The sequence below is a fragment of the Dryobates pubescens genome, chromosome 27 (assembly GCF_014839835.1).
Source record: "Dryobates pubescens isolate bDryPub1 chromosome 27, bDryPub1.pri, whole genome shotgun sequence".
NCBI classification, from domain to species: domain Eukaryota; kingdom Metazoa; phylum Chordata; class Aves; order Piciformes; family Picidae; genus Dryobates; species Dryobates pubescens.
This window is the reverse complement of record NC_071638.1, coordinates 6385841-6399172: the sequence shown is the minus strand read 5'-3', so window position 1 is coordinate 6399172 and position 13332 is coordinate 6385841. Positions and strand designations below refer to the sequence as shown.

The window sequence follows — 13332 nt, the reverse complement described above, 5'->3', positions numbered from 1 at the left end:
ATCTAATTCCTTCCATTAGGTTTGTCTTGGTTGCTTTAATTTTGGGCAGATTCTTTGCAGAAAATAAAGATGGTTCATTTTCTTATTATTGGTTATTTTTTTTTACTGTGAAAGAGAGAAAGGTTCTAGCACAGGAGTCTTCTGAATTCCTTTCATCACAAACACCAGTACAAAGAATTAATTTCGTATCTCTTCAAGAACCTTGCCCTCACTGAGAGCTCCTTTTAGATTCTTGCCTTCATTTGGCACTGTAGACTTGGATAAGCTTCCTGCTCCTATTATGCTTGAAGGAAATATCTTAAAGTGGAGTAAATGAACACGTGAGAAATGAAACTATGGAAACTTCAGAGAGTGCTATGCATTCATATATTTCTCCTCATTTTGCAATGTTTTGTGAAAAGAACCATTTATTGCAAATTTGCACTGTGTCAAGTAATAAAAGAATATTCAGAGAATTCCATTTCAAATCTGGGGCAAGGAACTTTGTAAAACTAAGAAAAATAATATCAGTACATAGCTCTGTCTCTTCACATCTTTTTTTTTTTTGTGGAGCTTCTGAACAGCTATTTCCTTCTCTTCTGACTAAATTAACTCTAAAGATTGTAGGTGCCTTACTGGTTTCACCTTCATTTTGTATCTTTCATAAATAGTATCTACTAAAATTTCATATAAAATTCAGAGCTTAAGTCAATAGTTTCATCATTTATCTGCACACAGTCACTATCTGACATGAAATATTTTGTCCAGTTGATCTCTCCCAAGAAGTATTATGTCTTTAGATGTATAATTTTGTATATGATTTATCTGGATAGCATCTGGACTTCTTCTTAAATGGGTTTTCACAGTATCACAGTACATTAGAGGTAGGAAGGGACCTTCAGAGATTGAGTCCAATCCCCATGACAAAGCAAGATCACCTAGGGTAGTTCACACAGGAATGCATCCAGGCAATGAGTCCAAAGAAGGGAACTCCACAACCTCTCTGGGCAGCCTGTTCCAGTGCTCAGTCACCCTCACTGTAAAAACGTTTGTCCTCATGTTGAGGTGAAATCTGTGTTCAAGCTTGTACCTGCACCACCAAAAAGAGCTTGGCCCCTCCACTTGACACCCACCCCTCAGATATTTATACACATTGATCCCTCTCAGTCTTCTCTAAACAGCCCTCAGTCTCTCTTCATAGGGGTGGTGCTCAAGTCCCTTAATCATAGTCATGGCTCTTTGTTGAACTCTTTCCAGCAGGTCCCTGTCTCTCTTGAACTGGGGAGCCCAAAACTGGACATGGTATTCCAGGTGTGGTCTTACCAGGGCAGAGTAGAGGGAGAGAAGAACTTCCCTAGACCTGCTGGACACACTTACCTTGATGCACCCTAGGAAACATTATTGCTAGCAGGAAAACATTCAAAAAAAATACTCTTTCTAGCAGGATTTTATTGAACCTTTTCATTTAAAGCCGTTGACAAAGCTTCCTCCTTCTGCTGTGCTTCTTACTCACCTTCAACCCCACATGTTCTGTCTCTGCTGTAATGATAATGGGGGCATAATTTTCTTTCACTCATTTTTATTGGCAATTAGGTACTCTGCTTTTGTCTTAGATCTGTTCCAAGGCTGTCCAACAGCTGAAGGAAGGAGCCTGAGATCCCTTACAGCATGGAATTTCAAGGGGAGTGTGTTACAACAGAAGATACATTCCATTCCATCAGTTTACCAACTTATATAAATTGTACCTCATGCTGTCTGGACAGCATCTAGAGACTTAACAGGAGGCTTTTGGTTTTGTAGTTTGTCTCACTTTTCTATCAGTCCTCTGCAATGGCAATGATTAGAGTAGATTTCTCATACTCAAAAGTGGGTTTTATTCAGAAGTCATTTGTTATGAGTCAGCATTTCCCTCAAACAATGGAATGAGAAAGTACTCACTTTAGAATTAATACGCTATGTCAGTTTGTGCTTCTAGTTGAGGAACAGTGTTCTCTCAAAACTGGAAAAACTAGCTGATCCTGGGGCATTTATATCCCTGTTCTTCAAGGAAATGCAATCTTTTCTGAGGCTCTTCGGGCAATGCTTTTTCACTAGGTCTTTCAGTTTCATGTATTGCCCTGTGTCAAGCATCTTGCATTATCAAGTTCATAATTTTTGGAAGTCTATCATAGAATCATAGAATCAATAAGGTTGGAAAAGACCTCAAAGATCATCAAGTCCAATCTGTCATCTAAAACCTCATGACTACTAAACCACCAAGTGCCACATCCAATCCCCTCTTGAACACCTCCAGGGATGGTGACTCCACCACCTCCCTGGGCAGCACATTCCAATGGCTAATGACTCTCTCTGTAAAGAACTTTCTCCTCACCTCCAGTTTAAACTTCCCCTGGCACAGCTTGAGACTGTGTCCTCTTGTTCTGGTGCTGGTTGCCTGGGAGAAGAGACCAACCCCTTCCTGGCTACAATCTCCCTTCAGGTAGTTGTAGACAGCACGAAGGTCTCCCCTGAGCCTTCTCTTCTCCAGGCTAAACAATCCCAGCTGCCTCAACCTCTCCTCATAGGGCTTGTGCTCGAGGCCTCTCCCCAGCCTTGTTGCCCTTCTCTGGGCACGTTCAAGAGTCTCAATGTCCTTCTTAAATTGAGGGGCCCAGAACTGGACACAGGACTCAAGGTGTGGCCTAACCAGTGCTGCATACAGGGGCACAATGACTTCCCTGCTCCTGCTGGCCACACTATTCTTGATGCAGGCCAGGATGCCATTGGCCTTCTTGGCCATCTGGGCACACTGCTGGCTCATATTCATCCAGCTGTCAATCAGTACCCACAGGTCCCCTTCTGTTTGGCAGCTCTCCAACCACTCTGACCCCAGCCTGTAGCACTGCATGGGGTTATTGTGGCCAATGTGCAGCGCCCGGCACTTGGACTTGTTGAATGCCATCATGGCATCATCTTGAAAGCATATGGAGCACAGAGGAAGGTAAACTTTCTTTAATTAATTTGTATCCTCTGAATTCAGGGCTCTCTAAACATTTGCATTTGAGAGGGTTTTAATTAGCGTTATTTACTTAGTGACACAGCTTTCTGTATATTACTGTTATAAATAGCCACAAGAAAGGTATTGTCAAAGCTCTCTGGAGTTCAAAGCTAGAAGCAAAGTTCTTTCACCCTTTTGCAGGTATCAAGTGAAGTCATGTTGACCTCACCTTTGGTTTAAGGAAAGATGCTGTCCTCTCCTTGAAAGTGCTAATAACAATGGCAATGTTATAACAAAATGTGTCCTCACTACTGTATTAACAGAGGCACATTTTTCATGTATCAAACAAAAATCTGCTTCTGAAAAGCCTCAGGGAAGCTGTCAATTGAAAATTAATCAGTGTCTGCACATTATTATGGAATATTACAACAAAGTTTTGCATGTTCAGAGTGATACTTGCCATCTTAGGCCATGAAGGAACAGGCAATGCTATTACATACTCTTACTTCCTCTGTACATTAAATACATTGTTTTGTCATTAATTTCAACTGATTCATGCCTATGCATACCGGTACACATTGGGTAAAACTGTGCAATGTTAGTACATGCTTAGTTTTCCAATGGAAGGGAATTAATGAATCCTACCTAAATTGTAACTGCATAAAAGATCATTAAAATGAACCTGATTTATCATATTAATCTGATTCAGTGGTTTTCAGAATTGGTCTTTTTCATTCACTTGTCAAAAAGAGGGTATGACCTGTGAGCAGATGTAGGATCAACCTGAGAAATGCATACAGCAGAAGGCTCTATTGTGCCTTTCTCTCTTTTTTTCCCCTTCTTTTCTTTTTTTTTTTTTGTCAGAATGTTTGAAGAATAGTTAATATGAACAACAAAATGCTCAATTTTCAGGTACCTGCTGGTTAAAGATGTGTTTAAATGCCACATGATAATTTGCTCTCTTCATTTTCTGTTAATAAAAAGATGTCTGCTCTGCCTGCTTCTAAGCTGACAATGTGAATCGTGTTTCGTAGATGTGTCTGACATAAACCATGGGCTTTGCAGGAGCCTTAATTAGCACATCATGTTTTGAAGGAAAATGTGGGTATTATTATCTGTTGTCAAGAGACAGTGAAATCTCTACATCAAAATTCTAAACAATTTAATCTTCAGTTTACTAAGAAACAAGAAGTCAAACTTTTATCTTGCTAATTTGGAAACTGACACTGTTCTTCCCTTTTACTCTGCATGCTGGTGAAGTTGAAATCAAGTGCTCTTAGAGAGCACTGGAGTCTTCTAAAACAATTTGCTTCTTGGAGCCAAGTTGACACTTAAGTTTTGGGATTGTTTTTCCTACACCCTTGAAATGTGGTTTGTTACATAAATGTCTTGAAGTAAGACTTTAGCTGAAGCATTTTTCTTGTATATTGTTTTTCATTATAATTTCTCATCTTTCTCTGATCTTTCTCTGGTGGAGTCTTTTGGTCAGCCTTACTGTTCTCATCTCTGTGTGTGCGCACACATGTTAAAGTATAAGTTTGCACATTCTTCTCTTCCTGCTCCTTTTTTAAAGGACAGACCAAAGTGATGGTCCAAGTTTTGAATATGGAAAGCTTACTGAAAAGACTTTAAACTTTCTTAAAACATGTAAAGATGCAAAAAGCACCAGTATCAGTGGTGTGCCAGAGGAAGGAAAAAAAAAGGCAGTCCTGTTCAGTTAGTATTTCACAAGGATGTCTCAACAAAGCAGTTTTGATTAAGGTAGAAATTCACTCTCTTGAGAGGCCACTAGGAGAAGCTGTTTCCAAAGTTGAGGGCTGGAAGTAATCTACAGTCAACCCAGTATCCATCATAGCCAATTCCTATTGGAACTGGAATACCATTTTCATCTCACATGCCATAGCTATTCACAAGAAATTTAATCCTGCCATTCATCAGGTGACGTCTGCAAGTTATTACAGGTTTTAAGACCTCTAGGGATCAAAGTATTTCTAACCTTATTTTCAAGCCTTAGAGGATTGTATCAAGTGAAGAAAAACGGTCCATTCCTAGAAGAAAACCTATATCTACCACCTAATCATCAGCTTCCTTAGAATAACTGCCATCAGAACAGCAGTGTTACAAGGTGGTCATGGTAAAAGCTTCTTTTAAAATTCTGTTGAACCTCTATTTTTGGTGTCATTAAGTGCTTTATGGACAAACAGCTACTTCCCACTTGAATTTACTAGTTGATGAGGTATTTATTTTGAATCTCTTGATATTTAATTCTGAGTGAATTAACTTGAGATGAGACCAGAGACAACATCACATCTGCGCCAGTTAGACTGTGACCTAAGTAAATAAGACAGGCAAGTACAAATACAATCCACATAGTTCTCAAAAAAAAAAAAAAAATGGAAAACTTACACAAATGAGAGAGAGAAGGCTACTCAGATTTTGAGTGTTCACTGTTTCACCTGGTTCTCTAGTCCCAAAAGTAGTTATTATGAATATGGTGGAAAAGAATGTGGAGGGAAGGAAAACTAAGTTTCCTTTTACCTTTTTGAGAAGATAATGTTATAATGAAAACTCTTCTTAAGACAGTCCATCACTTTTCTTGGATGAGTTCTGAGAGGGCCCAGGCTGCAATATGAAAGCTGGATGCTGGGTTTGAATTGGAAAAAATCAAGTCCAAACCACTACTGTAGCATTTGGAATAGTGGGAAAGGCTCATTTGTTATGGCTTTTAGTTGCAAAATAGCTCACTCATCGTTTATGGCTGATCTACACCTTTGAAAACCAAATGACTGCTTGATTCAGCTCTTTTTTGGCAGTCACTGGTCTTTGCAAAGAAAAATAAACTTCTCATAACAGTGCTATTTTATTTTATTCTGTCCTTAAAGCAATTAAAGAAAAACATCTAGAAGACAAAACTAGTGGGAAATGTTACATTGTTTATGCATTTTTTTTCTGTTTCCGAGTCAGATTTTTTTTCATCAGGAACAGACAGATATTCCCAAGAGCAATAAAAAATGATCACCAGGACTATATGTGTCTCAGAGCTGTTTTGCAAAACATGCATCTTTGTGTTCTGCTTGTTGCAATAAGGCTAACAGGAACAAGCAAAATAATGACTCAGAGTTTGCACTGTTTTCTAAAAGCACATTTTCCAAGAGATTAGTTTTTCACTTCTATAGATGGTACATTTTTCTAACACCTCTTTGTATACCCTTTCTTCTGGGACACTTCCTTCTGTGCTAACATCCACTGAAAATATATAGATAAATATACAGAAAGATATATAGATAAATATAAAGAATATATATATATATAATATATAGTTCTGAAAATTATAGGTGTTGTCAGTAAGGTTCTTCATGCCAACAAACTCAGTGAAGTGACAGGTCCCTGGTACGTAGTGATCCTAGCTTTAGTGCAGGTTGACAGATATGACATCCCACTGGCTCACCTTTTTCACTTACTGTTATCTGGACCCCTAGGTCTTTTCTGTCATATATATGACATGCCTCGACAAGGTTTAATATGACAGAACTATTTGCTTTAGCACTCCAGAGCACGATCTCTCCTGACAATGAAATCAGACGGTACAATTTGCTTAAATTTGAACACGTTCCGTCTGTCAGAAGGCTGAGGTAAAGTATCCTGGCATCCATCAAAAGAGAGAAGATAAGCTATTTGCTCTTTCACATCAAATTTATACAACAGTATAGTGATGTGCCTGGTTATTCATATCTCCACCATATCTGATTTTTATTGTTGTCTTCACAATAATTTAAGGAGTTCAGGCATTCTTCCTACCTTGGCTTGACAGATCACAAATATAAGTGATTTAAAGGGTGAGAGAATTAATGTCATGACCAGGTGACTCTTATGCCTCCTAGATTTAAGTATAGTGTATAAAGTTAAAGGAACAATTGAGTAAAATGATATTAATAGAATCCCAGAATGATTCTTAGAACATTCATAGGATGTCATCTTTCTTCATGCTGTTTTACTACAATTGTCTTAGCAAGATTGAGATACAATTTTGGAGGGTCTGGAGGAGTTAAAGGGCAGATCTGCACTTAAACTCATAAATGCAAGTGGGAAGCAGTAACTGCTTTGTTACCCTCGAGCTGGAAGTTAAGAGAGTAGCAGGAAGTGTTCTGATATTTCTTTTTAAAGTGTGCTGTGTGTAGGGAAGTTACAATTGCATGGCAAAAAGGCCAGTTGGGAAATACATATTTAAATGTCTTCAATTTTGTATTTTATTTTACTATAAATACATTAATAACACCTTTAGGCTAAGACTTGACTAAACAAGTGCTTAGCATATTTAATAAAGGGCTTATTATTAATCATTAGGATTTTTTTAAATGCCAGTTAGTTTTTAAAGCTTTTGTGCTGTTTTAACATGGAAGTCCTGTTTATGTGCTGCTATTTGTCTGTATGGAATGGGGAATAAAAAAGAAATGTATGCTTACTCCAAGCAGAGATGTTGCCTGCTCTGGCTCTTCTCAGTGTAGTTTTCCATCTTTACTTTAAACTCACTTTTGACCATAATATGCCTGTGGGAAAACAACAGGAAAATTCGAGTTGAAATAGGACAAGATCTGAGCAAGCCTCTCTATTGTGGCATTAGTACTGATTTTCCAAGAAAGGATATTAAATAGCTTTGTGAATCATTTGGGAGAAGTATATACTACTTGGTGTTCATATGGGGATCAGGTGCAAACTTCAAATTTGAATTCCAAACTGAAATTGCCTAGTTGGTCTCTGTTCTTTAACAAGTTACTGCTTATCCTTCAAGACAGTGGGAAAGGGGAAAGGTGAGTTAGCATGCGTGTTAACTGAAGGCTTTAAAGATCACTATTCAAAGCAGAATCAGTGTGAAGAGATACCAATAATTCTTAAATATTTAATATTACAGGCCAGATGGAATTGGAACAGTATCTGTTGAAGAGAAGGAAAGGTTTGAGGAAATTAAGGACAGACTTTCCTCCCTTCTAGAAAACCAAATAAGCCATTTCAGGTGAGTGTATTATTTATGCAATGCATACTAAGCTTTTTTTAGAAGGCTTTCCTGATGACATTCGAATTTTTGTCTTGAACAAGTAGAGTGAAAATAAAATAGTCTGCCTGCAAGTAAATTTTGAATATCTTGAACATACAATACTTTCTTTTCAGAAATTGTTGTACTTTAAATCTGTTTGTGTATCACATGAGCTGTATTTTTCTATGGTAGAAGAGGCTGGGCAATAATATAGGCCTGCCTTTTGTTGATGCTTTTTGGAACTTTAAGCTTTCTATAACTCTTACCTAAGAAAAATGTCTGAATGAAAATGACTGAGTCATAGCAATTTCTAGATTAGTGCTGATCAGCAAAATCTGTGAGTCAAGAATATCTTTGATAGAGGGCAGCTGAATTTTTTCCAGAGATGTAATTTTCTTGGTTTCATGATATACTTGTCTTTCCTAAGTCAGCTAAAGTCTCTTGTCCTCAGTAAAGATTTTGTCATATGTAAGGACTATCAGTGTCAGTAGAAGATGTTTAGGGAATGAGTACAAGAAAAGAAGCAAACTTGGGGGTGATATTTCCTTCTGTTTTCTAGAAGTTCATGGCTTATGATGCTTAGCATAAAAATGGCATGTAGACCACCAAATCCCTTTATCACACTAAGCCAACCTATTTGCAGTTATTTTGTCAATCAAATTCTTTTTCTAGATTTACTGAAAATTTTTATCTCTGTATCACCTTATGACAACCAGTCCCACAGTTCAAATACTGCTGTGTGAAACAGTTTTCTTGTGTTTGGCAAGGCTGTCTATAAGCTTGTTGGATGATCATCTGGTTTGATGACAAATGTTTGGTATAAGGTGGTTTGGGCCTAGAAATCTCCACTTGTAATTTCATATTTGGAATAAACTCAAGAGAGTTTGTTATTCCTCTTCCACTTTGGAAAAAAATTAGACTCTCCTCCTTTATTTCCCTCAAAGATTCTTTCCTGACATGTTTCCTGTCTTCCATGGAATTAAATATTTCTTCCCAAAGAAGTGATACAGAGCAGCATAAAGCAGAGAGCTTCCTACCCAGGTGTTGGTAAGGCAGGAGGAGAGTACTGACAAAGAACTTAAAAAAAGGAAAACTTTTTTCTGCAAGCATCTGCTACAGGGTAGGGGGGGAATGAAAAAACTCAAAACACTGTAGTGTTGGAGCTGGAAGATGTCCTCTGGCCAGTGAGTAACTGGCATGCATGCAACCAAGTTTATGACAGAAATGCAATCACTGTATTTTCCAGGAAGTGCTTTTACTCAGTTGAGATGGTGAGGTCAGTCTGCCCCATAAAATACTGAAACATCAGAAGCCTTCTGATTAGGTACAGAGAGAGGAGAGAGATAGGGGAACAAAAGGGGCTGGGCATCTTCAGAATAGCTGTTCTCCTTCAGGCCTTCACATGCATGACAGTAATCACAAAATGTATGATAATTTCTAAGTGATTTGCTGTTTTGGTTGGTTGGTTGGTTGGTTGGTTGGTTGGTTGGTTGGTTGGTTGGGTTTTGTGGCATGCATTTGACTTAGGCACCTACTTTTCTAGTTTTCCTTCAGGTTTCTTTTAGGTACTTTTTAGGCACTTACAGGATGGCCAAGGGATCAGGCCTAGCCAGCATGGGTTTAGGAAGGGCAGGTCCTGCCTGACCAACCTGATCTCCTTCTATGATCAGGTGACCCGCCTGGTGGATGTGGGGCAGGCTGTGGATGTGGTCTACCTGGACCTCAGCAAGGCCTTTGACACCGTCCCCCATCAGCCTACCATCACCCAGCACCCCATGGTCCCTCTTTGCCTGGCCGCTTTCCAGCCACTCTGACCCCAGCCTGTAGCACTGCATGGGGTACTGGAATTCTCCCTGTGGGAAATCCTTTTTTGACCTCATTTACAGAGCTTTATTTTGGCTGACCAAAATGCATATCTGAAATTCACTGGTTAGAATCCTTTTATCCTTTGAAAAGACTTTTCTACTGGAGACCATTAGAATATGAGGCTACCATTCCCAGTGAATAATAGCAAGAAAAATTAATCTCAGCAAAGTAAGAAATCCTTTTTCCAATTGGGAATATCCCAGCAAGATTTTACAAACAGGATTAAGAGAGGTTACAGTTGCTTGGTCATTATAGTCTCTCTGAGCTGATATATTGGGTAGACAAAAATGAAAAGCAAAGCTATGAATGGGATCACTATTTAATATACGAAGTACTGAGACAGAAATGGGTGTGATTTAATTTGTAGCTGATAAAGTTTAAGATAACATAAAATGCTTTTCCAAGCTTTTTATGGTATAATGAGAATCTCCTTTTTTATTCCCAGACATCTCTGGAAACCTAAATATCTGATATTTTATGTTTATCTTAATCCAATAGTAAAACAATATATACTACACAGAGAAATTGTATCACTTTCCAGGAAGGTGAAATAAACTCCTTTGAGACCATTAAATGTCCTTCATAGCTGAGGAAGTGGAAGTGATGTGTGGTTTTTTTTTCTCTTTTGTTTTCTTAGTTTGTTTCACTACTTTCACATGCTGTGTAATCAAGACCTTGCAATTAGAGCACACAGAGCTCTGGACTCTCACTGGGAAGGTCTTGGGGAACAGCCTAGCTGCTGTTGTGAAATGGAAGACACAAACTCCAGTCGTCTTTTACTGATGTAGTGTGAGGTGTCCCTGCCCATGGCAGCGGGGTTGGAACTAGAAGATGCTTGAGGTCCCTTCCAACCCTGACAATCCTATGATTCTATGATCTGTGGATGGTTTACGCAAACTGTGGATTAACTAGATTGCAGATAATGTTAGGAAGAAGTTCTATACAGAGAGAGTGATTGCCCATTGGAATGGGCTGCCCGGGGAGGTGGTGGAATCACCATCACTGGAGGTGTTCAGGAGGAGACTTGATGGGGTGCTTGGTGCCATGGTTTAGTTGATTAGGTGGGTTGGATTGGTTGATAGTTTGGATGTGATGATCTTGAAGGTCTCTTCCAACCTGGTCTGTTCTATTCTATTCTATTCTATTCTATTCTATTCTATTCTATTCTATTCAGTTGAAGGCAAGGAAATACGTGGCCATCTTGGGTTAACCAGACCTGACAGCGCAGGGTGTGATGCAGGCTTATCAGCTTGGTCAAGAACAGAGGAGAAGTATGAAGCCCTCTGAGCTATGCTTAAATTCTTCCCAGAAAGAGAGATTGGCCATTGGAATGGGCTGCCCAGGGAGGTGGTAGAGTCACCATCACTGGAGGTGTTTAAGAGGAGACTGGATGAGGAACTTGGTGCCATGGTTTAATTGACTAGATGGTGCTGGGTGATAGGTTGGATTGATGATCTCGAAGGTGTTTTCCAGCTGGGTTAATTCTGCACTCTGTATATTGCCGTACTATGTATATGCTTCATGACAGACCACTGAAGAGGCCTTCAGCCTTGTGCTTTCATTAGTACTTTGTGTATGGGAGTCTAATGCTAGCATAATGTAATGCAGATTGTGCACAGTTATGCTTCAAAGTGAATTCTTACCTTGGGTATTATAATGCTGATCATTTTCTCTTTTTTTTCACTTTTAAGATACTGTTTCCCTTTTGGACGTCCCGAAGGAGCTTTAAAAGCCACACTTTCGTTACTTGAAAGGGTAAGTTTGAGAACATATTTAAATTCTGTTTGAGTACTAAGCCTGCATTTTTCTTTTGCCTACAGGCTGCTGAGATTCCTGTCCTCTCATGTATTTTACAACTAGTTTTAGTTGTTCACTGGGAGGTTTTTCCCTCACTGACTTCCACAGAGGCAAAAACCTGTTTTCTGTTCTGTTACTTTTGGGATTATTGGATTTTCACTTTAGGCAACTGTAGTGACTCTCTTTCTTTATAATTCTAAGATTATCCAATGTTATCTCTGAAGTAGTACAAGTCTACTCTACAGGCCCCCTTGCCTGCTTTGTATGGCTTGTATGCTTCTGATGTTCATGTGAATAGAATAGAATAAATCAAGTTGGAAGAGACCTTCAAGATCATTTTATCCAACCTATCAACTAATCCAACCCACCTAATCAACTAAACCATGCAGCCAAGCACCCTATCAAGTCTCCTCCTGAACACCCCCAATGATGATGACCCCACCACCTCACCCAGCAGCCCATTCCGATGGACAATCACTCTCTGTGTAGAATTTCTTCCTAACCTCCAGCCTAAACCCTCCCTGGTGCAGCCTGAGACTGTGTCCTCTTGTTCTGGTGCTGACTGCCTGGGAGAAGAGACCAACATTATCTATGTTGATGTGTAACATTAAAAAGCTTTTATATAATCCAAATAATCTTCACTAAATGCACGTTCTGAGTCAGTTTAAGAAGAAAAAGCTGTATGCAGCAAAACTGACATGGACATCTGTAAAGGTAAACTGCCTAGTGAATCCTCTTGTATCTCTCAAGCTGCACCAGGGGAGGTTAAGGCTGGATGTTAGGACGAAGTTCTTCATAGAAGGAGAGGTTGGTCATTGGAATGTGCTGCCCAGGGAGGTGGTGGAGTTACCATCACTGGAAGTGTTTAGGAAGAGACTGGATGGGTCGCTTGGTGCCATGGTTTAGTTGACTAGATAGTGTTGGATGATAGGTTAGACTTGATGATCTCAAAGGTCTTTTCCAACCTGGTTAATTCTATTCTATTCTATTCTATCCTATCCTATTCTATTCTATCCTATCCTATCCTATCCTATCCTATCCTATCCTATCCTATCCTATTTACTGGGATGGAAAAGACCTAGTAATAGTAAAAGCATCTCAGTCATCTCCAAGGAAAGGGAATTTAAATTCCAACAGGCATTCCAGAGGAATTGTATCAGCAAGAACCTGATGAAGGTATGAATTTTAAAAAACCCTTAGGACTCAGTCTGCATAACTTTGCCAAAATCTGTGAGGTCTGGTCCTGGGAAGTGTCAGTTGTTCTGTACTGCAGAACACTATGTAGATGGCGATTCTATCTTAGAAAACCTCTACCACATTCAGAATCACATAGGGAGTCTGGGTATTTAGGTTTTCTTCTACTTAGAAGCTCAGTGATGGTAGTGCTGTGTAGATTCCTTTGTGTTATGTGAAACAGCTCTCACTTTTCCTGCTGTTACAAATGACAGTGATATTCTGGTGTTCAAACACCATTGTCAGTCTTCCCTGGGAATGAATGTGCGTTCTTATCCTTGTGGATGCAGAATGGGTTAGAAACATTTTATTTTACCTGTCTTTGAAATTTTTTAAAGAATAAGCAGATTCAGAATCAAAGGGTTTGAATACTGTATTTTCACTTGTCAATAATCCAAATGTTAGCCATTAAAAAGAAGCAAGTTAAAAAGGTAGACAAATGTCACAG

General features: G+C 39.1%; 1 protein-coding gene across 6 annotated transcripts in view; it reads left to right on the top strand.

The window, feature by feature from the left end:
• The window catches only part of CADPS2 (calcium dependent secretion activator 2), a 366370-nt gene that overhangs the window by 262666 nt on the left and 90372 nt on the right, over positions 1–13332 (top strand). For all 6 annotated transcript variants that reach the window (XM_054173945.1, XM_054173944.1, XM_054173942.1 and 3 more), the window contains 2 exons: positions 7866–7967; positions 11546–11609. In XM_054173945.1, the coding sequence (XP_054029920.1) occupies positions 7866–7967; positions 11546–11609 (166 nt within the window). The remainder of the gene's footprint in view (positions 1–7865; positions 7968–11545; positions 11610–13332) is intronic.